Here is a 26,433-nt window from a genome sequence, read left to right on the forward strand (position 1 = left end):
AGTTTGATTTTAACTAAAAATATAAATCCCATTAGCAAACAGACACTGACAACTGTGGGAAAATTAAGAGTGACTGACACTGATGCTGGCTGTGGTTATCTCATATTCAGAGTCTTCACCTAGCAAGATACCTGAAAATCTAAGGACCTTTGTTTATGTAGAAATAAATAGATCAGAGGTCAGAATACTTCTTTGCATGTCTCCAAAATTCAAGCACTCGTTCACAGCCACAAGATCTTTTTTTTTAACCTGCAACAGCTGTTATCTGTGGGGTAGAAAAGAAACCCAGACGGTCACAGTAACAACACGCCTCTCATTCAGCTTAAACTACCATGCAGAATGAAAACACAGGGCTTATCCTGTTCCAAAGAAAATTAGTAAACCCAGACATGCAATATTTTTTGCTAAATTCTTACTAGCTGCATAATAGGCTAAGATAAACATCTATCACCTGGTCCAGACTCATTGTCTATTGAAGGTGTGGGTGGTGGCAACTGTTGTCTTGTTAGGGTTTTTCTTTCATTATTTATCTGAAGTGAAGCAGGACCTGTACCTGGAGAGAACATGTTAAAAAGAAATAAATATGAAAGACTGGAAACAAAATATACCTATGGTAAAATAGCTTCTGTCAAAAGAGAAATGCAAACCTAGGATTAAAGCTGCCTCAGGAAAAGTCACTTTTACTATCACTCTGCCCAAGGAGAATGTATTCACACAGAATTTTAATGTGCATTTTACATGTTTTAGAACTAAAATAAATGAAATACCACTTTTTGGTTTTTTTTCTTTTATCACACTGATTTCTACCACACTCATCCTTCTCGCAAACCCACTCTAAAGAAAGAGGAAATATTTCCATAATAGCTGAAAAATATTTACCTTTGATTTTGGATTGGATCCAGTCCAAGAAGACACTCACCCTGGCAAATACATCTGGTTTCCTTGTTTGGGCACAGCCAGCTCCCCAGCTGACAATACCATATAGGACAAAGGGACCTTTTTCATGTCGACATACTAATGGCCCACCAGAGTCTCCCTGAAACACCAAGAAAATGTGTTCTAGAAAACTGCTTTAATCAGAGTTCCTGCATTCAATTTTGGAACCGGAATAGCCAATAATTTATTGCTAACACATTTCTTTAATTGAAAAATATTAATACTTTGTCAATTTGTATACCTTAGAGTACTTAAACTCAAAATCACAAATGAGAGAGGAGATATTACAACTGATACCACAGAAATACAAAGAATTACTATGAATAGCTATACACCAAGAAATTGGATTACCTGGAACAAGTAGATTAATTCCTACAAACATACAAACTACGAAGACCAAATCATGAGGAATTAGAAAAATCAGAATAGAACAATATGAGCAAGGAGATTGAATCACTAATCAAAAACATTCCAACAAAAGTAAAGCTCAGGACCAGATAACTTCAGTGGTGAATCTACTAAACATTTAAAGAAGAATTAACTTCAAGAGTGCCTGGGTGGCTAAGTTGGTTAAGTGTCCGACTTGGTATTTGGCTCAGGTCATGATCCCATGGTTTCATGAGGTCTGGCCTCATGTCAAGCTCTGTACTGCAGCGCAGAGCCTCCTTGGGATTCTCTCTTACTCTCTGCCCCTCCCATACTCGCACTGTCTCTGTCTCTCTCAAAATAAATAAACTTTTAAAAAAGAACAATTAACTTCAATCCTCAAACTCTTCCCAAAAACTGAAGAGGAGGGAACACTCTAAAACTCATTTCATGTGGTTAGAATTACCCTGATACCAATCCCAGATAAGGACATTACAAGAGAAGAAAACTAAAGGTCAATATCCCTGATGAATGTAAAAGCAAAAATCCTCAATAAAATACTAGCAAACTGAATTCCACAGCATATTAAAAGACTCATACACCATGATCAAATGGGATTTATTCCAGTGATGCAAGGACAGTTCAACATACACAAATCAATGACTATGATACACCACATTGAATAAAAGTTTTAAAATCATATTACTATCCCAATAGTACAGACAATGTATTTGACAAAATGCAACATCCTTTCATGCTAAAAACCCTCAACGAATTAGGTATAGATAGAGCATATCTCAACATAATAAAGGTCGTATATAACAAAGCCATAGCTAACCTCACACTTGATAATGAGAGGTTGGAAGCTTTTCCTGTAAGATCAGAAACAAAACAAGGGTGCCTACTCTCACCATTTCTATTCTATATAGTATTGGAAGTCCTAGGTGGGGCATACAGGCAAGAAAAATAAATAAAAGGAAGGAAGGAGTAAATCAGGAACGAAGAAGTAACATGGTCTTTATTTGCAGATGATATGGCCTAAGGAAATCCTAAAGACTCCATCAAAAACTGTTAGAACTAAAAACAGACAAAGCTGTTAGCACTAATCAATAAATATAGTGAAGTTTCAGGATACAAAGCAAACATACAGAAATTGTTGCGTCACTACACAGTAATAACATATGAAAAAGAAATAAACGGGATTAAGGAAGACAATTGTTGTTATGAGCATAGGGTGTTGTAAGTGTTGAATCACTAAATTCTACACTTCAAACCAATACCCCATTGTATGTTAAAAGTAACTAGAATTTAAATTAAAACTTGAAAAAAAAAGAAATAAAACAGTAAAGGAAACAATCCTGCATACAAAAGCATCACAAAATAAAATACTTAGGAATAAATGTAACCAAAAAGGTCAAAGATCTCTACACTGAAGACTGTAAGACTTTGATGAAAGAAACTGATAAAGACACAAATGAAAAACATATTCCCATGTTCACAATTAGAAAAATTAATATTGTGTCCATACTAAACAAAGCCATCTATAGATTCGATACAGTCCATTTCAAAATTTCAATGACATTTTTCACAGAAATAGAAAAAATAATCCTAAAATTCATATGGTCCACCAAAGACCCTAAATAGCCAAAGCAATCCTAAGAAAGAACAAAGCTGGAGGCATCACACTTCCTGATTTCAAAAATAAGTTACAAATCTATAGTAGTCAGCATACTATAGTACTGGCATAAAAACAGACACATAGACAAATGGGATAGACTCATGAGCCCAGAAAAACCCTCACATATCCAGTCAACTAATATTTTCCAAAGGAGCAAAGAATACTCCCTGAGGAAAGGATAATCTCTTCAACAAATGATGTTGGGAAAACTGGACAGCCATAAGCAGAAAAATAAGCCTATTGTACACCACTCACAAAAAATTAACTTGAAATGGACTAAAGACTGAAACATAAAGCTACAAATCATAGAACCTGTAGAAGAAAACATAGGGTAAAATGTCCTTGATATTGGTCTTGGCAACAATTTTTAATTTTTTTTTGGGGGGGGGATATGAAACCAAAAGCACAAGCAGCAAAAGCAAGAATCAATTAAGTGGACCTACATAAAACTAAAATGCTTCTAAACATCAGAAGAAACAATCAACAAAAATGAAAAGGCAACCTATGAGATGGCAAAAAATATTTGCAAACCATGTATCTGATAAAGGGTTAATATCTAAAATATATAAAGAACTCATACAAATTGATAACAAAAACCATGCCAACTAAAAAAAAATGGGCAGAGGATCTGAACAGGCATTTTTCCAAAGAAGATGTACAGAGGAGCAATAGGTACATGAAAAGATGCCCAGCATCACTGATCATCAGGGAAATGCAAATCAAAACTACAATGAGATATCACCTCACACTTGTTAGAATAGCTATCATCAAAAAGATAAGGCAAAAAATGTTGGCCAGGATGTGGAGAAAGAGAACCCTTTTGCACTGTTGGTAGGAATGTAAATTGGTATATTACTATGGAAAATAATATAAACATTACTCAAAAAATTAAAAATTAACTACCATATGATCCACTTCTGGGTATATATCCAAAGGAAAGAAAAACAGGTTATCAAAGAGGTATCTGCACTCCCACATTTATTGCAGTTTTATTCACTAGCCAAGATATGAAAACAACCTATTTTTCTATCAAAGGATGAATGGATAAAAAATATATAATATACATATATATATATATATATAAAATATATGGAATATTATTAATCCATGAGAACAAAAGAAATCCTTCCATTTGTGACAATGTATGGTCTTTGAGGACATTATGCTAAGTGAAAAGTCAGACAGCAAAAGACAAATACTGTAGGATATCACTTACATGTGGAATCTATAAAAGCTAAACTCAAAGAAACCAAGAGTAGAATGAATAGTTACCAAGGGTAGGGGAGTAAGGAAAATGGGGAGATCTTGGTCAAAGGGTACAAACTTCCAGTGATAAGATGAACAATTCCAAGGATCTAATGTACAACATGGTGACTATGGTTAACAATACTATATATTTCAAAGTTGCTAAGAAAGTAGATCTTAAGTGTTCTCACAAGAAAGAAATAGTAATTATATGAAGTAATGGAGGTTTTGGCTAACTCTACTGCGGTAAGCATTTCACAATACACAACTGCTTCAAATCATCACATTACACATCTGAACTTATACAATGCTATATGTCAATTATAGCTCAAAAAAGCTGTAAAAAAAAAAGCCTTAAAACAGATTTTCTTCTTAAGAAAGTCTAATTTTCAATCAGCCCCTCTTTTTTAAAAAATTTATTTATTTTGAGGGAGAGAGAGAATGCACAAATAGGGGAGGGGGAGAAAGCGAGCGCTGTCAGTGAAGAGCCTGATGAGGTTCTCAAACTCACGAACCATTAGATCAAGACCTGAGCGGAGGTCGGCCACTTAATTGACTGAGACACCCAGGCGCCCCTCTTTTTTTTTTTGACACAAATGTACTTAGAATCAAACTAAATCCTTTGTCTCCTCATAAAATAAACTGAGTTGATGATGTATTTGATATAGCAGTTTATTTTCTATGAAGAATCTCACAGAAGAAATCCTAAAGTGGGAATAGGGAGATAGATTCCCTAGCCTATAATGTAGAGCAATGAACATTTTCTCTGGGCCTAATTTTTTTCCTTATGAAACAAGGTTATATATACTGACGACCCCTTCGAGTTTGAAATGGTCTGATGTGTCAAGTCAGGTTTTTTCCTTAAATAACTTATTCATGCAGTACCAATACATACCAAATACACAATTTTTCAGGCAATTACAAACATTCCAGAGCCTGTCTAATTTATCTGTTATTTCCCATACCTATCACAGGGCCTAGCAAACAGTAAATATTCAATCAGCAAATGGTATCTATTTATTTGAAAAAAAATATTCAGTGCCTATTGTGAACTAGGCATTCGGAGCAAGAGAGAGTATCAACAAATTAGATGGTGATAACAGCTATAAAGAAAATATTTAGAATAGTAGAGAATAAAGGCAGGTATTTGTGCATGCTTACATGCACGTGTACGTGCATGTAGTTTCAATAACATCTGAGTGGATACATGAAAGATGAGAAGAAGCTGGGTTTTCAAAAACCAGGAAGAATAGCATTTTATGCAGAATTGATATCTGGGCTAAGGCCCCAAGTTAGGCAAGTTGTGTGGTCAGCAAGTAATCAGTGTGGCTGAAATATGTCAGCAAGAGAAGTATGAAATAGATTGGAAAATCAGCAGGAACAGGACATACACCACTCTGTGAGGACAGAGATGACTTTGCAGGTCAAAGAATTTGAAATTTTAAAAACTATCTAAGATGTGTTGTGAGCGGAGAAGCACAGGATTCTACACTGCGTCGCCGAAACTCCGTGTCTCTGCAGTCCAACATTCTAGCTCACCTTCCTGGATGAGAAATCACATTAGTAGGTCCATTACCTCTGAGCACACACAGGAGGGTAAAAATCAACTACCTGATAGAAATGCTTGAGTCCATATCATCAACGTTTCTGAAATCATCTTGCTAGTAATTTAGTGTTCTTAACTAGTCCCACTTATTAGCCAGAATCTCAACTCCTCTATTTTCCTCCCCTTGTATTGGCAGCAAATTCAGTCATGATGCAAAGTGACAGTTTGATGTAGCTGAAATACATGCCCACCGAGGCCACAATATTTGGGTCACCTCTGACATGGACCTAATTCCCTCCCCAGTTCTCCTTTGCTCTCTTGATACAGAATAAGGTGTTCCCTTAATGTCAGATGCTGTCAAACATGACAAAGAAACCATTTGTGATTTCCTTGATTTGAAGCACAGAGGAAAACCATCCCTCAAAAGGGGAAGAATAAATGCATTCATTCAGAGCACTTTTCTATTTGATTTTTATAACATGGCATTTCTGTCCTCTGGCAGACATTGTGAGTGCCCTTCCCATATTTCTCAAGTTTTCCAGTCGCCATCTCGGCCCTGTGCCTGAGGGCTCTTCCTCGCCTCCACTGCATCCATGAGACAGGTCAGAAGTGTGCAAAGTTCTGAGGAATTAACAGACTCCTCCCCCAGCAGCCCTGGAGATATGACTCTGAGCAAGTCCGGCTCCCTCACCCCTCGGATGGGACCACACGTGCTGGATTTTGCATTGCTGCAGGATCAAGCTCAGTCCCCTTACTGTGGGAGCCGACTTAATAGCACATCTTCCATTTCCTGCCTTCCCTTCCCTATACTGCCCTCCAGACTTTCTGACCAGGGATAGCTGCACTTCCTAAACAGACCATTGTACCTGAATCCTTGTCTCAGGGTCTGCTTCTGGGGAATGCGAATTAAAACACAGGAAACAGAATCTAAGTAGTACTTGCCACCACAAAAGTGTTCAACTACCATCTGTTGATACTCAGTGTTAAGAGGGAACTTTCTTCCTTTTCACCTCACATTTTCACATGGAAAGACTTCCATCTAGCTTAACACCCAGTTTTCTCCCATTGGTTCATGTTTCTTGATTAAGGGGAAAGACTATCAAAAAGCAGCACAGACTAGAGACATATCCTCTCTTCCCTCTGTACTCTAGACCAGTATGAAATGACAGACCTGGAGAAGTAGATCTTCCCTGTAGACCCCCAACTTTCCCATCAGTTGGTTGCCTCAACTCCAGACTGAATACTGAAGGTGGGCTACAGACCATTAGAAATCCTTTTTGGTTGTATATCTAAAGTCACATTCCTCAGTTGGCTTCTTGGATATTAAAGCTGGTATTTTACAGTCTATTTGTCTACATTCTGTCTTCCTCTTAGCTGATTTGAACTTGCCAATAGCATGCTTGTGCAACTGACATGTTAATATATATCTGCACTGCTTTTGCCTCTAAATATCACTGAAATTAAACTATTGTTTTGTGATTTGTTTTCCACTACGTATGAATAACACTTTTTCAAAGTTTCTCATTTTCTTCATGATTATTTTATTTTAATCTGAAAATTAAGAGTACATAGGAGATATTAATATTAATTCAAAACAGTAAAAAAACAGGGCACCTGGGTGGCTCAGTTGGTTAAGCATCCAACTTTTGCTCAGATCATCATTTCAGGATTCATGAGTTTGAGCTCCACATCAGGCTCTGCGCTGACAGCACTTGAAGCCCGCTTGATCTCCTGTCCCCCTCCTTCTGCCTCTCCCCTGTGCATGCTCTCCCTCTCTCCCTCTCCAAAATAAATAAAAACATTGAAGAAAAAAAAGGTTTAAAAAATAAAATAAATTAAAAAACTAAAAACCTTAACTCATAAGTAGGATACACTGACTTAGAACCCTTCTCTGCTTGTTCCTCTTTTCCCACAGCCTTACATCTCTCTGAGCACATCTTCCTTCTTGCAGGCCAGTCCCCACCTGCTTTCTGGCCCTCTCTCCATCTCAGCAAGTGTGGAGTCAGGAACTCCCTCTTCCCATTGTCCTACTGGCGTTCCTGGAAGGGTGTGGTGTGATGCTATCAGGCACAGGCTGTAATGGTTACCTGTGGTTCTGAGCATGTCTCCTAAGGAGAGTCTCCATCGGATGACCCTGGATCTTCCTTTGCAAAATCAGAGTCATCTCACCTGACAGAAATCCTTCCCTCCAGAGGTTGCAAAGCCAGCACAGATCATCCTCTCTGTGATCCCTCCTGGGTGAGAGCGGTAAGCGTGTCCACAGACCTCTCTTTCTAACACAAGCACCTGAATCTGCTGCAAGCGCCTTGCGAGGCCGCCACCTGCTTAAGAAACAGATTCAGAAATACAGCTTCTTAATGAAGTAAACAACACATTATGTTAAAAAGACATATTTAATTTCAGACTTCCTTTGCAGTAATGTAATTGCAATCACTCAGTTTGGCCTGAGCTGATGTTAATAAAAAAATGTGTTGGGCGCCTGGGTGGCGCAGTCGGTTAAGCGTCCGACTTCAGCCAGGTCACGATCTCGCGGTCCGTGAGTTCGAGCCCCGCATCAGGCTCTGGGCTGATGTCTCGGAGCCTGGAGCCTGTTTCCGATTCTGTGTCTCCCTCTCTCTCTGACCCTCCCCCGTTCATGCTCTGTCTCTCTCTGTCCCAAAAATAAATAAAAAAGTTGAAAAAAAAAATTTAAAAAAAAATGTGTCTCACATAGGGTGTCTTCATTTCCCAAATGTGGCATTTTGGTAAAGGAATACATTATCAAAAGAACAAAACCAGAAACATTTTTTTTCTAGTTTATTTTTTATTTAAAGGTTAGTGTTTCAAACATTGTTACACAAAAATTCAGAAAGAAAAATTCAGCAAGATATGAATTTGTGTTGTATAGGATGTATATGATTATATATTTTAAATGGTATATTTACAGATAAAAATATATTATAAATGTGAGAACATATTTATAAGACTTCCTAATATAAACCAAAATCATATCCCCTTTTCCTCTATTGTCACTGAGACTAATCTCAACTCCAATTTGAAAGGACTAAAAATGGTGGTGCTTGCGTGATTCAGTCGGTTAAGCATCCGACTTCAGCTCAGGTCATGATATCACAGTTCGTGGGTTTGAGTCCTGCATCGGGCTCTGTGCTGACAGCTCAGAGCCTGGAGCCTGCTTTGGATTCTGTCTCTCTCTCTCTCTCTCTCTCTTTCTCTGTTCCTCCCCTGCTCATGCTCTGTGTCTGTCTCTCTCTCAAAAATAAACATTAAAAAAATTTTATAAAGGACTAAAATGAAGGCTACAAGGCTAACAATGAACACTACAATACTTCTCATAACTGACCCTCAGGCAGGACTGTATTAACATGTATTCTGCATGACTTATTCTATCACTTTGGATTCATGGCTAATTTTAAAAAAGCTTAGTATTACCAAGTACCTTATATTTGTACAGTAACTTAATATTACTCCAACCCAATAATACAACATTGTGAGGTGGGTTGTTCACATATATGATCACGTTGACCTCACACATGAAAAAAACACAAGAGTTTTGAAAATCTGATCTCACAGCACATGTGGGGCAAAACTAGCACTTAAGCCTAGGTTGGACTCTAAAGCTTGTGCTTTTTAATGTATCAATCTAATACATAAATAAATTTAATGATTTTTGAAATCCTCTTTTTAGAGACCATTCCTGCCACTGGTCTTTACCATTTCTTAAAATTAAGAACTCATTTTCTCTCAGATTGAAAGAATGAATTCGCCTTTCCTAAGACTGTAAGTAAGCACCTTTCACTTGTCTGGTGGTCACGGAGGTGGTGATGGTTGAAGGTGTCAGAGAATGGGCACATTTACTCAAGGTCTTGGAAGCCAGTCAGTCAAAAAAAAATTTACTGAGCATTTACTCTATGCTAGGTGCATCTGTAGCCCTGGAGGAGAGTGCAGAATTAGGCACCTGCCGCCACGAGGCTTCCACTCTAACGGAGGAGATGTGGAGAATGATTACATACACTAACGTCAAAGTATAATCGTGTGTGATGAAATGATAAAACTGGGTAGTGCAAATGTGACGGAAGGGCAGTCCTGAGGCAGCAAAGTGATCGGAGGAGGGTGTGCCATTCTGCACTGCGAGCAGAACGATGAGGAGGCAGCTGGGAGAAGACTGAAGCAAGAGTGTTCCAAGCTTCAGAAAGCAGAACAGGTCTTGTGTTGAAGAGGAAGAAAGAAGGCCACAATGCCTGAAGCGGACACAGGGAGGAAAGGAAGTTGGAGAGGTAAGTGGAGGCCAAATCACAGAGTTTTCCAAGTCAGGCTAGCAGTTCAGACTTTATTCTAAATGTAAAAAAAAAAAAAAAAAAAAAGAAAGAAAGAAAGAAAGAAAGAAAAAAGAAAAAGCACCAAAGAGTATCAGCTGAACCACGCTGATTTTAAATCCTAGCTTTGATAAGTACTAGTTATGGGATCTTAGCAAGTGACTTAAATCTCTTGAGCTATAATATCCTCATTTACAACACGGGGAGGATAAAACCTCCTCATCTGGTGGTTGGGCAGGTTTGAGGAACATGCAGAGTGGCTGGAGGTGGCACAGTAAAGCTATGCTTGCAGACAAGCAGATCCCAAATAAATGACACACAAACACAAGGAAACCATCTTCTACAGTGGAAAGAGGCAAAACGCAAACATCAACACGTTCAGATCTGCCAGTATTTTGCTGTGGCTTTAAGAACTCTACGATCTAGACCAGCAGTCAGCAAACCACAGCCAGCAGACCAGTTCTGTGCCAGCCCCATCCCCAGACCTCCTAGTAATGACGTGTACACTTTGAAATGGCTTCTAAAAAGCCCCAGAGTAATATTTCGTGACACATGAGTATTATATGAAATTTAAATTTCAGGGGTGCCTGGGCGGCTCAGTCGGTTGAGCATCTGACTTCAGCTCAGGTCATGATCTTGCGGTTTGTGGGTTCAAGCCCTGCTTCGGGCTCTGTGCTGACAGCTCAGAGCCTGAAGCCTGCTTCAGATTCTGGGTCTCCCTCTCTCTCTCTCTGTCTCTCCCTGCTCACACTCTGTCTCTCTCCTTCAAAAATAAACATTAAAAATTTTTTATTTAAACTTCATAAATAAACTTCTACTGGAACATGACCACATCCATTCTGTTAGATGTGTATGTCTATGGCTGCTTTGCACTACAATGGCAGAGTTGGATAACTGGGACATGGAACATATGGCTTGCAAAGATGAAGAAACGTATTATCTGGCTCTTTACAGATCTAACGTCCCTACAAATAAGTCACCCTGAAGGAAAACTATAAAAGTTCATTCTCTAATCACCTATGACTAAATAAAACATGGGTTCTATCTTTCAGAGAGAAGAAAGGCTAAAGCAGGTATTGCTTGGTATCATTTCCATGCCAAGTTTTTTAAATTAGCAACTGGCAATAATGTTTATGCAAAAGTAAAATGTTCACCTTCACTAATGCTTCCCCATCCAGTCACAGCACAGATCTCAGAGGAAAAGAGTGGCTCCGTGCTTTCTGGGAGACACACCGGCCTCACGACAGAGTTGAACGCCAGAGGAGAGCTCAGTTGTATTAGGGCGATGTCAGAGTCGAAGCTCCGGCTATCAAAGTCTTCATGCACCACAACGTGCTTGGCCCTTCTCACCTGTATCAGTGGTGAGCAAGCGAATTACAAGATAAAGTCAATGAGTCAAACTACTTCTTTGCATAATAGTCCAAAATAAACCTTCAATCTCTGTATTGCCATGCATCAGCAATGAAGGTGGCTCTGTACTGAATTGAAAAGGGTAATCTGTGTTTGTAATTTGCAGGAGGCCATGAACTTTCTGAGGACAGTCCTGGAGAAAGCAGGCTATGTGGACCTTGTACACAGACTTGAATTTACACTTCCTGACCTGCCTCACTTAATTCTCTGATGTAATTGTGAGCTCAGATTTTGTATTTTTTTTTATTGAAAAAAATTTTTTTGAATGCTTATTTTTGAAGGAGAGAGACAGCATGAGCAGGGGAGGAGCAGAGGGAAAGGAAGACACAGAATCCAAAGTGGGCTCCAGGGTCTGAGCTGTCAGCACAGAGCCCGACACGGGACTCCAGCTCACAAACCGTGAGATCATGACCTGAACTGAAGTTGGAGGCTTAACCAACTGAGCCACCCAGGGGCTCCACAGATCGTATCTTTAAATGTTGATACATCTGGTAACTGTATAGGGACACTAGGAGATGGATACCTAATTACATATTTTAGCTAAAGGTATTCCCCAGCATGCGATAACACTTAGGATAAAGGCAGAATGACCCTTCAAAACATTTCTCACCTGCTCAGTTGATTCCTTCAGGGTTCTGTCATGGTCCCCAGCAACAATGGTCCAGAAGAGTGGATTATTTTTCCTGGAGAAAGAACAAGAAAAATTTGACATGAGGAGTCATTTTTTTACCATTTGATCTAACCCCATGGGGCTCTACCAACACGCACTGTGTTTAGCTCAGCCAAATGCCACTATTCCCCTGTCTGGTGCCTTTGTGTGATCTCCTGCCTGGGAAGGTACACCACACCTCCTGATCTACCTGTAGAGTTCTTAATGATGCATCCTGCCCCTTTATTTTGGCAATAAAATGAACTTGGAGCCCCTACCAAATATCACCAAACATTATTTTTAAGTTGAAAAGTTAAAAAGAAAAACTATAGTTTACTTTCATTTCACAGTGATATTAAGAATACATAATGAGGTAGCTTCTGGCCTATGTTTTACTGTTAAAAGTAGCCAAACATTATCTTACAGGAATACATCTCAAATTGTTTTCTTTTAGCAAATCACCAGAATTAATGGAACAGAGGTTAAAAAATTTATCAGTTCACAAAACAGGTAAAACTCACCTATGGCACCTATGGGATTATTTTGGGGAGATGATGATTGGAAGAAACATAGGGAGCTGCTGGGTGTTGGCAATATCTTGTCTTATGATGTGGGTACTAGTCACGTGGGTGCTCACTTTGTGAAAATTCCTGTAACTATAAACTTGACATTTGCACCCTTTTGATATATTTCAAAAGGATGTTTTAAAAAATTTTAAATCAATATCCATTAATCTGCCACATCAAGATTTTCAGCTGAAGAAATATGTGAGGAAAGAGTCCCTCAATTGTCACAAATATTATCACTTCAGCTTGGAGATTCTTTAATTTTCCAAAATTTACTTTTTTCCTTAGGAAAAGCAAGGTTATTGAAATTATTTTTTCAATACACTTTATTCAAAGGAAAAGTTTCTTCATATACATGGGCATCTTCTGTCTAGTCTTAACCATGTTCATTTCAATTCCTTGCATGATGAGTCTGACTTATTCATGTGTTTCAATATGACTTATTAAAGGAGCCTACTCAGGTAAAGTGCTTGGCAAATACCTTGCAGATGGTAATGACTCCATAATGGTAGCCATTATCAGTGTTATTATCTGCCACGCACTCTAAGTGAAGGATTAAACTTTATTTTCAAAGTCACCCTCTAAATTATTACTTGATAGTAAAGAGACTTATTTTCTAAAGCCACTCTACTTCTTTAGATAGAGGATAGCATGCACAAAGGAATGAAATTATAAAAATCATGGTATAGTTGATAATGTAGATGACAACTTCTAGTGAAGTTTTATGTGCAGTCATCAAATTTCCTTTAATTTGGTAGAAAACTGTGTAAAAAAATTGTTATGACAGAACATACATGTTATGAGGGAACAGAGTCTGAGTTTTTCCAACAGTAGGATAATAGCTCTAAGTAGCAACTGATGGATTTCTCCATCCTATCTCCCCCCTTGCGCACAATCAAATTTCATTTCTTATATCCTTATGGTCTTATCCCCAATCCAACAATGGGACATATGCCACTACTGCTTTGGGAGAAGAAATAATTACTGCTGAATTACAGAAAAAACAGTGGCTGAAACTTAAAAAATTTAGGTCTTTAAGAAAAATTTAGTCTTTAAGACTGAAAGATTCCAATGTAGAATTGCAAAGTGAATTTAGTTCCCTACAGTAAAACTCCCAAATGACCACAAAGACCAGTGTGAAGTCAGCAAAAGGAAAATACCAGTTTTCCCTAACTGTGGAACATTACCTGGGAACTTCTTACAAACACAAATGTTGAGGCCCCACACCAGACTTATAGATTCAGCAACCCTCCAGGTGATTCTGGTTTATGCTAAAGTTTGAGAACTAATAAACTAATATTAAGAGCAACCAGTGCCAGCGAAGCCATGGGAGGTGGTCCAACGTTGCTGTTATCCTTAATGTCTTTGGAGTGCTACCCAACACTGTGAAATAGGCTGGCACCTAGTGCCCTTCAGCAAAAATGATGTCTACTTCAGCTCCCACACTTTGCAGATCTCCCCAGCTGGCTTATCCCACATGGCAAACTTCCCTTATCAATGGATTTGGATATGTGGAAGCCCTCTTCAACAGAGGATGGAGCCCTGGGTGTCTACCAAGTCAATGAAGATGATCCGGGAGAAACAAGTCCATGAAGGAATCCACTGCAGAGTTCCCACAAAGGCAGAGTATGAGTGGAACATACCAATTTTGTTACTCTGGCCTATCAAACACTTCTGGTGTAAAGAGCCATATACTCCAAGGAATAACTTCAAAAAGACATTTCTCTGGCGAAATAAGTCAGGCAACTATGAAGAGTAAAAGAAAAAATGAGGCACACAGACATTTTCTGTATCATTATACATATAATGATACAGATTTTGTGCAAAAAATAATATATATGGTATATACAAATACTATAAAATAGACCGTGTGCTTAAATATTAGTGGGAAATCATGGGAATGCAAGCTGGTGCAGCCACTCTGGAAAACAGTATGGAGGTTCCTCAAAAAATTAAAACTATAACTACCCTATGGCCCAGCAATTGCACTACTAGGTATTTATCCAAGGGATACAGGTGTGCTGTTTCATAGAGACACATGCATGTGTGTTTATAGCATGTTTATAGCAGCACTATCGACACTTTATAGCAGCACTATCGAAATGTTTATATCGACATGTTTATAGCAGCACTATTGAAAGCATGGAAAGACCCCGAATGTCCATCGATGGATGAATGGATAAAGAAGAGGTGGTATATAAATACAATGGAGTATTACTCAACTATCAAAAAGAATGAAATCTTGCCATTTGCAACTACATGGATGGAACTGGAGGGTATTATGCTAAGTGAAATTAGAGAAAGACAAATATCATATGACTTCACTCATAAGGACTTTAGGAGACAAAACAGATGAACATAAGGGAAGAGAAACAAAAATAATATAAAAACAGGGAGGGGGACAAAGCATAAGAGACTCATAAATATGGAGAACAAACAGAGGGTTACTGGAAGGGGTGTCGGAGTGGGGGATGGGCTAAATGGGTAAGGGGCATTAAGGAATCTACTCCTGAAATCATTGTTGCACTATATGCTAACTAATTTGGATGTAAATTAAAAAAAAAAAATCAGATTAAAAAAATAAATATTAGTGGGAAATCAGATAATTAAAACATTGTTAGTATTGATCACTTCTTTTTTTAAATTTTTTTTTTTCAACGTTTTTTATTTATTTTTGGGACAGAGAGAGACAGAGCATGAACGGGGGAGGGTCAGAGAGAGAGGGAGACACAGAATCGGAAACAGGCTCCAGGCTCCGAGCCATCAGCCCAGAGCCTGACGCGGGGCTCGAACTCACAGACCGCGAGATCGTGACCTGGCTGAAGTCGGACGCTTAACCGACTGCGCCACCCAGGCGCCCCTAGTATTGATCACTTCTAAAGAGGAGGAATGGATTCATGAAATGGAGAGAGTATTTAGATTTTACTTGATAACTTTCTTTAAATGCCTTTATCCACAAGCATTACTATTATAAAAATCCTTTTTTTTTTTTTTTTTTTTTTAAGAAATCAAGAAATCACCAATGAAATTGCATACAAATTCCTTTTGTGGTCAACTTTAGTGGTTCACAAACATTTACAGCTGACTGTGTTTATTAATGTCAAATGACTCATCAATTTGAATATCCCCTTTGTGAAGAATGGTCTTGCTATGGTATCTTGCTGCAAGGTGTCTGGTTAATCACATAAATTACCAGAACAGACTACACTAGTTGACAAGGGAATCTGACAAAACGTCGTCTGTGCCTTGAGCTTCAATACTAATATTTGTCTTTTCTAATACATTAATTGTTACTAATTAATCAGCTACTATTGAGGCTTCTTTTCCATGATACATAAAAATGAATTCTGATAGAATTACTTAAAATGGGCATTTCCAAGGGAGGGAAAGCCTAGAATGAATGGTATTGGACTGAGTTGGAAACATCCACATGAAGTCATGTTTAGCTTAATACAGATACAGAAAGATAGCTATATTTACAGAATGGGTTAGTAACCATAGCTATATTTCCTAGCTCTGTCAGCTGAGAGGACCTAGTGCAATAACACCCTAGTAGCAACTAGTACACGCACCACTTAGACCTTGATTTCTCATACCATTCTCCAACAAAGTAGACCAGGGCTCACTGGAGAAATGACTGGTTCTAGGACTGAGGAGGGAATACATCAGATAAACCTGGAGCATTTTGTAGTGTCACAAATGGATAGGGGCATGTCAAAAAGATAAGAGGTGACCCTGAAAGAGCTGACACTGGTCAAAGCTGGAACAATTTGAGCAACAAAATAGATATGTAGTATTTTAATGTTATTTTTTTTTAGAGAGAGCGTGAGGGGGGGGAGGGGTAGAGAGAGAGGGAGACACAGAATCTGAAGCAGGCTCCAGGCTCCAAGCTTTCAGCATAGAGCCCGATGTGGGGCTCACACTCACAAATGGAGAGATTATGACCTGAGCTGAAGTCGGACACTTAACCAACTGAGCCGTCCAGGTGCCCCTGTAGTATTTTCAAATAAATATCCCTGAATCCATACTGATATAAATACATTGTTTAACAAATAAATCAGGAAGAATAGACATATCTCCCATACAGAAAAATTTCAAACAATTTATGTAGACACTTTCTACTCAGGAGGTGAAGCTTAATACCCAATGCCTCAAGTGGCATATGACTTCTGTAGTTTTCCTCTTCCAAAACCATAATCCCAGTAAAACCATGAGGAAATAGCAGATAAATTCAAATTGAGGGACCTTCTACAAAATAACAGATGAGTACTCCCCCAAACTGGGAAGGTCATCAAAAACCAGGAAAGTCTGTGATACTTAGAGCCAAGAGTAGCCTTACGTGACATGCCGACTAAATGTAATGTGGTATCCTGAATGGCAAAGGGAACTGCAACCACAAACACCTTGAGACAGAGGAAATGCAGCATGTTTGAGGAATGGGGCTGGCCCATTATGAGCAAGCAGGGTCAAGTTTGGGTCAGATAGACAGATAGGAAGTGGTTCTTCATCATGGCTGTACATTGGAATCATGAGAGGGTTTTTTTTTAAGTTTATTTATTTTGAGAGGAGGAGAAAAAGTACATGAGCAGGGAGAGGGGCAGAGAGAGAGAGAGAGAGAGAGAGAGAGAGAGAGAATATCCCAAGCAGGCTCTTGCACTGTCAGCACAGGGCCTGATGCAGGGCTTGAACCCATGAACCATGAGATCATGACCTGAGCTGAAATCAAGAGTCAGATGCTCAACCTACTGAGTCACCCATCTGAGGAGTTTAAATAAAAAATTAAAAATTAAAAAAAAAAAAAAAAACTACCCATGTCTAGAAGTCACCACCAAGTGACTTTAGTTTGGAAGGAAAATGAATTAATTACAGTTATACAAAGGCACCTAGCTTATCTATACACCATTAAGATAAGAGCAATGCACAGTAAAATAGAAACTACAATTCTTTTACATTATCAAAACCAAGAAAAACCAAACAATGTACTAGTTTTAGGGATTCACAGATGTTAAAATTAAAAAAAAAAACCCATCAGTATCATAAATACAAAATTTAGCATAGTGTCTTCCTCTTGGCAGGGGTCCTAGGGGGTCTTAAGAAGTGTAAAGAGTCTTCCTAAACTGGGTGGCAAGGACACATATGTACATTTACTATTCTTTAGACCACATATGTGTCATGTGCAGTTTTTCATATCATGGCATAATTCACAATTTAAAAACCCTGAAAATGTTAAGCAAAATTTTAGGCCATTGGTAGTCCAGTGACCAACGTGGTAGACTATCCTACTGTGCTCTCCACTATTTGGACCATATTTTAAGAAAAACAACACTAAATCAATCCAGAGGAAGTTGTACCATATGGCAAGGTATCTGGAATTACTGACAAACAACAGAATGATGAGCCCTAGCTTAAAGATGAAATTGAGGGGCAATGTGAGAGAGATCTTCAAGTATAGGGAACACTGTTATGTGAAAGAAGCAGACTAAGTTTTTGTTTTCCAGAGCTCCAGTAAATTTAGACCAATAGGTTTCTGCTAAAGAGAAACAGACGTGTGCTCAACATAATAATCAGAGATTGCCATAAATGAGATGAGCAATTTCATCTCAATTTCATCATCAATTTCAGCATTTTCCTCACTGACATTGTTTAAGTAGAGGAAACGGCTGTATAGAAAGTCGTTGAAAGATTCCTACTTTAGAATTAGTCTGGATGACTTTATTAGATAATTATACTTCTACCCTAGGCATGGCCATAAATACATGCTAAGTACGTTATTAAAATATCATCAGTTTCACTCACGATTGCACACAATGGGCTGCAGTGAGAATCCAGGTTGGGTTGAGGATGGCACCTCCACATTGGTGACTGCCTTGAAACCTCACACCCACCTGCCATGGCCAACAGTGGGGACAGGCTTCCTCCCCCACTACAGTTCTTCTGGAAAGCCATTGGAGACTAAATGGAGGGATGCCACAGATACCTATAGCAGAGAGGATGAAATTAATGACCTATCCAACTGAAATAAGAAAGAACATACACCTCCTCCAATAGCTGACAGTAGTAATTTCCAAATATCAGATGAGCTTTATAGAGATATCAACTCCCTAACATCCACCTCTGAGGAATCTGATTTTAAAAGCTTGCCTTGGTAACTCTGCTAAGCAATTAGGTTTTTAGCTACTGGCCTACAGAGTAATATTTACTCATTCATTCAATAAATAATTTTAGTGGTTGGTACTGCCAGGCAATGTTCTCGATAGTGATGTTTTAGGTGTCGCTGATCTATCAGTGAATAGAATAGACAAAAGTCTTGGCTGTCATGGAACTTACATTGTACTGGGATGGGTTATTTTTGTTGTTGTTGTTGTTGTTGTTGTTGTTGTTAACAGAGCATATAAACATATCCTTGTTTCTTCTCTCTCTCGTGGCATTTTCTCCTATTACAGCTCCCTGTACAACTATTATAGCCCATCTAGGCCATATTGAATACATGCATATAGAACAATGAAAGATCATAATTTTTGACCAGATACTTCAGATTACAAGTAAAAGTTGCCAGTGTGTTCTAAAATGAAACAAAACAAAAAACTTTGTTTTCTCCCTTTGCCTCAAAATGCATAATCATATATTAAATATGGATTCTAGGAAGATATTTTAAATATCAAGTTTGCACAGGTGCAAATGAGGACAAAGAATTACTCTCTGCACCCTTTTCTTCTAATCATAAAGCTTATTTCTTCTTCCCTCTATTTGTATGTGTATATGCAAACCCAAACAAAATTCTGGAAGTTTCATGGACCTAAATGTAAAACTCATTCTTCTTCATTGTAGAGTTATATAAAGGTAAAATGAGGCTTTCCAAAGAAGAAAGATTAAACAGGTAGTAACTACATGACCATCAACTCACCATATGGAATAAGTTTTGCAGAAGATACAAGATTGGTTTGGGGAGGTGATGTTGATCCAACTTGGTTTGAAGAGTCTACGGAGAAAACATTTTTTTAATTGAAAATATTTAAAGTCATCTACACTAGCTGACCCTGCTTGCTTATCCTGGTCAATCATAAAACCACTCTAATGTTGATTTCACTACTACAATCTTTCCAGTGCTAAATGCCAGATCCCATAGATGTGATTGGTTATATTTTTCTTAAATTCCTAGTGTATCTGACCCTTTTAAGCATTTCTTCCTTCTTTGGCTTCATTAAATTACTCTCTTGATTTTCTCAAAAAATCTACGACCATCTCTTCTCAATCTCAGTCTTTTTTTCAATATCCTATCCTCCAGCCTGCAAGATATTCCACAAGGTACAGTTCATAACCCTATTACTATTCATTTGCATATATATGACTTCCACATTTCTCTCTTAAGTCTCTTTTCTGAATTCTAGATGTAGAATATGCTAGCTATATTCATCTGGATCTCCCACAAGCTCATACAAATCCACTTGTCTCAAATGAAACCAATTGATTTCAAGAGTCAACACGGTCTTATGTTTCTCTGTATCATTTAGTGGCTTACCATCCACCTAGCCACTCAAGCTAGAGTCCTCAGAATCATGCTGGAATTTTTCTACTTTATATATCACCTTTGCCACAACATATCTGATCAAGGACTACACCTAAAATAAATTCTTACAATGATTTATTCATTACTTTCCTTGTAAATTCACTAATCTCTGCCTAATCTTTGTCTCTATCTTCTACATTACTACCAACGTTTGAGTTCTGGCTCCACCTCTTGGCAGTTATGCATCTTTGGGAAAGCTACTTAACCTCTCTGAACTTTATTCCTTCATCTGTGAAAAGGAGAGCATTGTATAAACCTCTTAGGTTTGTAAGGAGGAATAAATGTGGTAATGCATGTGAAATGTTTAGTCTATACTTGGTACAGAGCAAGTAATCAACAAATGTTAGCTGGCTATCCTATCACTCTGGTACCTAAAACTGAATGCCCTGAATCCACCATGATATGACTCTTGCCTCTTCTAACATTCCAAAACTTGAACACTGCCAAATTATTTGTAGTTTTTTGTACATCACCCATTCTTTGCCACACTAGGGTCTTTAAGGAATGATATTCCTTCCATCTTAGTAAAGGCTGCTTTATTTTCTAGAATGGCTAGAAAACTATAAATCCTTCAAAACCCTGAAATGTCCCAAAACAGAGACAGTCAATCTCATTTCTGAATTGCATTCTCTAATCTAAATTATCTACTTTTGATACAAGGTGCTTAAAGTGTTTTTTGATCATTGAGTGGATGTAGTTTCTTAGCTTCACCAGAGGTTCTTGTTAAAGCACAGATTCCTGGGCCCCATCACAGATCTACAGAACCTAAATCTTCAGGAGTGGGCACAGGAATCTGCAGTTAAAAATTTTTTTAATGTTTATTTAATTTCGAGAGAGAAACAGAGAGTGAGCAGGGGTGGGGCAGAGAGAGAGGGAGACACAGAACCTGAAGAAGGCTCCAGGCTCTGAGCTGTCAGCACAGAGCCCGATGTGGGGCTGGAACCTATGAACTGTGAGATCATGACCTGAGCTGAAGTCAGATGCTCAACCAACTGAGCCACCCAGATGCCCCAGAAATCTGCATGTTTTGGGGCACCTGGGTGGTTCAGTAGGTTGAGCGTCCGATTTTGGTTCAGGTCATGATCTCGCGGTCTGTGAGTTCAAGCCCTGCACTGGGCTCTGTGCTGATAGCTCGGAGCCTGGAGCCTCCTTTGGATTCTGTGTCTCCCTCTCTCTCTTACCCTCTCCTGCTTACACTCTGCCACTCTCTTTCTCTCATATAAATAAACATTAAAAAAAATGTTTTTTAAAGTAGGCTCCATGCCCATGACCCTGAGATCAAGACCTGAGCTAAGATCAAGAGTCAGATGCATAACCAACCGAGCCACCCAGGAGTCCCAGGAATCTGCATTTATATTTTGTCACCAAGGTGTTTCAAGCACCCTAAATTCAGGTAAACATGGCTAAGTGATCTTCCGTATAACTATTTTCACAAGCAAAAATAATTACTGTGCTAGTGCTTATCCTCACCTGAGAGCAAAAAGGTGAAACTAGCCTTGAAGCCTCGGAAGTTATTTTCACCATCACTTTTAAAATGAATCACCAGCATATTATGAGGACTGAGTATTGGAGTAGGGTTTAAGATCCCACAAAGTTTAGCTGTAAAAGTTTTGGGAAAGTTTGATTTACAGTTACAAAATTTTTTAAGTCAGAAAACAGAGGTAAAACATTATCTAATTTTTTCCCCAGCAATTCTGGTTTTCTTTAACTTTGGTTTGTAGGCACACTTTTCCATTGTATGTGGGAGTGAAACACTAGTTTCAAGATAACTATGTGTTGTAATTTTATCTCATAGAAAAACACTCTACAGATAGAGAAAAGACATCTGATTTTTAGCATGCATAGAAATGTCAATTGACTTTTAATGTACACAGTGCGAAGGGGCGAGTTAAAGAAAATCCCAAACTTTGTATCCTCCTTTCAAAGGGAAGGTGGCTATGCTTTAATGTAAGTAACACCTGAAATCTGCTTCACTTGAAGCCCACTCTATACAGATCCTATTCAGCTGGATGAGGGGGATTGTGCCTCCACTCAGCTGCCCTGAATATCCAAACATTCCCAACCCACCTATATTCCTGGGTCTCAGACCCACACTGACATCTAAGGGACAAATAATAGGTATATTAAGGGAGTGGCTGCACAGCTGGAAGAGATAACTTCTTATACTAAGTAAACTGGTAGGTCAAAATGCAAAGTATATTTGAAGTTTTCAAAAATTAACTTTTAAGATTCAAGTAGAAACTATAGTTTTGGTTGCTTTGGTTACTTTTGGTTACTTTTTTGGTTACTAGACTTTTCAGTTACTTTTTTTGGTTACTTTTTAATACAAAAAGGAATTTAAAAAATTACCTTCAGTAACTGCCAAAAATGTATTCAATGTTACTATTTCCTTTTTCCCTGGGACTTCACATTCACCTTCCAAATATTCTGAAACATTCTCCAAATTTTACATGTTTCTATTAAAAATCTTACTGGTGAGGGGTGCCTGGGTGGCTCAGTCGGTTAAGTGTCTGACTTCAGCTCAGGTCATGATCTCACATCTTGTGGGTTCAAGCCCCACGTTGGGCTCTGTGCTCACAGCTCAGAGCCTGGAACCTGCTTTGGATTCTGTGTCTCCTTCTCTTTCTGCCCTTCCCCCACTCGTATGCTGTCTCTCTCTCTCTCTCTCTCTTTCAAAAATAAATAAACATTAAAAAAAATCTTACTGGTGGGGCAGCACCTGGGTAGCTCAGTCAGTTTAGCGTCCAACTTTGGCTCAGGTCATGATCTCATACCTGATCTCAGACCTTGTGGGTTCGAGCCCAGTGTCAGGTTCTGAGCTGACAGCTTGGGATTCTGTGTCTCCCTCTCTCTCTGCCCCTCCCCCGTCTCATGCTCCTTCTCTTTCTCAAAAATGAATAAACATTAAAAAAAAATTTTTTTTAATCTTCCTGGTGAATCCATTGTTGGCTCATCGGTTAAAGCTAAAGTTTTTTGACACGTGAGTTTCCAGAATAAGAAATCCTTATTCTCATTCAACTTTGTGTCACCCAAGGAGGCCAGTGAGTGTTACAACTACTCTTGTTCTTTACAGATGGAATGTTACCCACCTAACTCGTGCTCCTCTTCAGGATCACCATAAATCACAACAGCATCATAAATACAGTTCGGGCTAAATTCAGTGATAAAGTCCTCAAATTCCAACTGTGCCAATTAGAAACATAACCAGAGAAATGGTCAAGGAAGAGAAGAGATGAACTTTAAAAGCTTCCCTCTGAACATGAAAAGGCTGGCAGTTACCCCTCCTATTCTATTGACAGAAGCGTAAGTAATTGCAGCCTCTTTGGAGAGCAATTTGGCAATGACTATGAGGTTTAAATGCACAAATCCTTTGACACAGAAAGTCCGCTCCTGGGAATCACATACACCCACATGTGCCCAAATACATGGACACAAGAATGTACTACCACTGCTGGTAAGGGCAAAGACTGGAAATCCACTAAGTGTATATTATTGGGACCTGACTTAAATTATGGAATATCGGGGCCCCTGGGTGGCTCAGCTGGTTGAGCGTCCGGCTTCAGCTCAGGTCATGATCTCATGCTTTGTGAGTTCGAGCCCCGTGTCGGGCTCTGTGCTGACAGCTCAGAGCCTGGAGCCTGCTTCCAATTCTGTTGTCTCCCTGTCTCTCTGCTCCTTCCCCACTTGTGGTCTGTCTCTGTCTCTCTCAAAAATAAATGAACATTAAAAAAATTAAAAAGAAAGAAATTATGGAATATCACACAATATAATGTATGCAGTTAATGAAAAGTGCTCTGTGGACTCATTTGGAAAGATCTTTGAGATCTTTTTAAGGAGAAAAAGCATTGCTAAGCAATGTAAATATATGCATGTTTCTAAATGCTCAGAAGATCTCCCTAGGGACACTCTAGTGTTGCCATTAGGAGGTATGATGGGTGTTAGATGAGAAGGAGGCCTACTTTTCGATGTATTCTCTTAAACTGCTCAAACTTTTCAAAGCACATTTATAGATCCAGATGTAGGTTGATATATTTATATATGGCAGCAAACTGAAGCTCCTAGTCATAATGGCAGTTTCATAGCCAGGATGAAGCAAGTTCTGCCTAACCAACACAGCTAAGCTCTCAATGAAGTAAAGATCTTCCTTAGCTGCTTACCTTTATAATGTGTTTCTCCGGAGCACGAATGAACCAATGACACTTTACATTCATGGGATACGAGTCAGGATAACTGGCAGAGTGAATCATCCCTTCTTCCACCAATACAGCTACACTCCCACAGCCTGAACCTGTTGAAGTGTCAGGGAAATCCAAAGTGAATGGCCAAAGGCATTCCCTCTTCCTTATCCCCATATCATATAAAAACATCAGGAAATTGAATATCTGAGATACCAGCTTCTGAGTTCTTCTGAACAGCAGTAAATGTAAGCTCAAAGCTGCTGCCACTGTTTTCTGGATCAGAAACAAATGTAACTGTGGCCTCACTGGTCTCAGTCAGCAATGGTGAAGGCAATTTATCTCCACAGACCTTACCTTAAAAGGAAAAGAAATTGAAATAGCATTACTAAAAATGTCACAAACTTGTTAATTTTTTTTCCTAATACTATGTTCCAGGAACTCTGTGTTCTCAACCCACCAAACTATTTACTGGTTAATTTATTTTTTCCACACTGTCTGTATCTGTGCTTTTTCAAACTCAATCTCACATGTCTAAATTCTACTCATCCTTCAGGGCCTGACTCAAAGTCCAGTTCTCATAAACCGTCCTAAATACCCACTGAAGTAAGAGGTACCTTTTCTGAGTCACCACAGCACATTTCCTGTACCATGTCATTTTCTACTTTATGGTACACGCTTAGATACCTTATCAGACTGCAATTGCATTAGAGCAGAGTCTGTTTTTACTCCACATATGTGTAGGACTTGATATGATATCTGGCACATAGTTGATTTTTTAACAAATGATTGGTTGAAAGAATGGTTCCTAGGTAAATTGCAGGCCTGAATGTGAAATCATTTAGTCAATGAATATTATAACCCTTAGCACAATACCTTATCTACAGCATCCTGTCGATTTGCAATAAGCTATTTGTCCTAATCACTGGCCTAGGGAGACCTAGAGACCAAGGTCTATACCAGCTCTAGAGATCTTCTATCAAGATGCTTAACACATAATATTTCAATTAAAGTTATCAATTATGCTTATATAGTGTATAAGTGGTATTCCACAAATGACCTGAAATGATCTATTGTCATGGGAGAAAAGAACATTATAAAATAATGTGAAGTTCAATGTGTGTAGTTATTATGTATAAATGAATATACAGTACCCCAAAATGTTAACAGCATTTATCTCTAGGTGGTAGGATTTTTAATGGTTTACATTTTCTTCCAGTTACTTACCTGTCTTTACCAAATTTGGCAAACAGGCACCCACTTTTGTGATAAAACCAAAAAACAAAATAGATGTTGCTTTGAAAGGAAGTTTCTGATAATTGTGAGATCAATGTCATTCAAAACTGCTACTCAACCTGAGAAGGGAATAGCTCACTCAATATGCCAGTCATTGGTTCCTCTCTTACCACGCACATCTGCCCCTTCAGGAAAGGGACAGCATATAAAGTGTTCTATGGCAGATATCTAACTTCAGGTCCCTTTGCACGTCTTCAGTTGTTCAGATACTCTAACATGACAAGAAAAAATAAATGTAACATACGTACTAATAAGCACTCCATTGCTTGATTGTAAAGATATATAGCCATGGTCACAACCAACTTGATTTTGTATGTCTAAGCTTGCAAATTTTATCAGGATAATTTTATCTTCTGGTACCATTATTTTCCACATACATGAGCTAGACAGGGGAAGGTGGAGAAAGTATAATAAATGGGACAGTCAAGTGTGACAAATAAGATCTAATATATGGGCTTTAGCTCATAACTTACCAGTAACAAAAATCATAAAGACTATTAGAAGATAAAAGGCAATGGAAGTTCCTTATGTAAGAATAATTTGTATAGGCTCAAATTGCTGGCATTTATCCAACAAATAGAGGCGTTAATTAGAGAGTGGCCGGAAACCACCCTTTAAATTTCATTCAGTTATAAAATGCTAGGATTCTGATCTGTAAATTGAAAACCCTAAGATTCACCTCTTTG

At 38.5% G+C, this 26,433-nt stretch overlaps 1 protein-coding gene across 7 annotated transcripts in view; it reads right to left on the reverse strand.

The window, feature by feature from the left end:
• Positions 1–26,433, reverse strand: part of OVCH1 (ovochymase 1) — an 81,243-nt gene that overhangs the window by 37,169 nt on the left and 17,641 nt on the right. For 6 of the 7 annotated variants that reach the window (XM_042946175.1, XM_042946173.1, XM_042946177.1 and 3 more), the window contains 12 exons: positions 25,996–26,129; positions 24,668–24,808; positions 24,434–24,564; positions 23,366–23,459; positions 21,747–21,875; positions 19,614–19,688; positions 18,506–18,686; positions 12,105–12,177; positions 11,239–11,434; positions 7,941–8,095; positions 880–1,036; positions 452–553 (listed from right to left, as the gene is read on the reverse strand). In XM_042946175.1, coding sequence (XP_042802109.1) covers positions 452–553; positions 880–1,036; positions 7,941–8,095; positions 11,239–11,434; positions 12,105–12,177; positions 18,506–18,686; positions 19,614–19,688; positions 21,747–21,875; positions 23,366–23,459; positions 24,434–24,564; positions 24,668–24,808; positions 25,996–26,129 — 1,568 coding nt within the window. The remainder of the gene's footprint in view (positions 1–451; positions 554–879; positions 1,037–7,940; positions 8,096–11,238; positions 11,435–12,104; positions 12,178–18,505; positions 18,687–19,613; positions 19,689–21,746; positions 21,876–23,365; positions 23,460–24,433; positions 24,565–24,667; positions 24,809–25,995; positions 26,130–26,433) is intronic. The other variant, XM_042946174.1, reaches the window with a different exon arrangement.

Source organism: Panthera leo, chromosome B4, assembly GCF_018350215.1.
Source record: "Panthera leo isolate Ple1 chromosome B4, P.leo_Ple1_pat1.1, whole genome shotgun sequence".
In the NCBI taxonomy this organism is placed as follows: Eukaryota; Metazoa; Chordata; class Mammalia; order Carnivora; family Felidae; genus Panthera; species Panthera leo.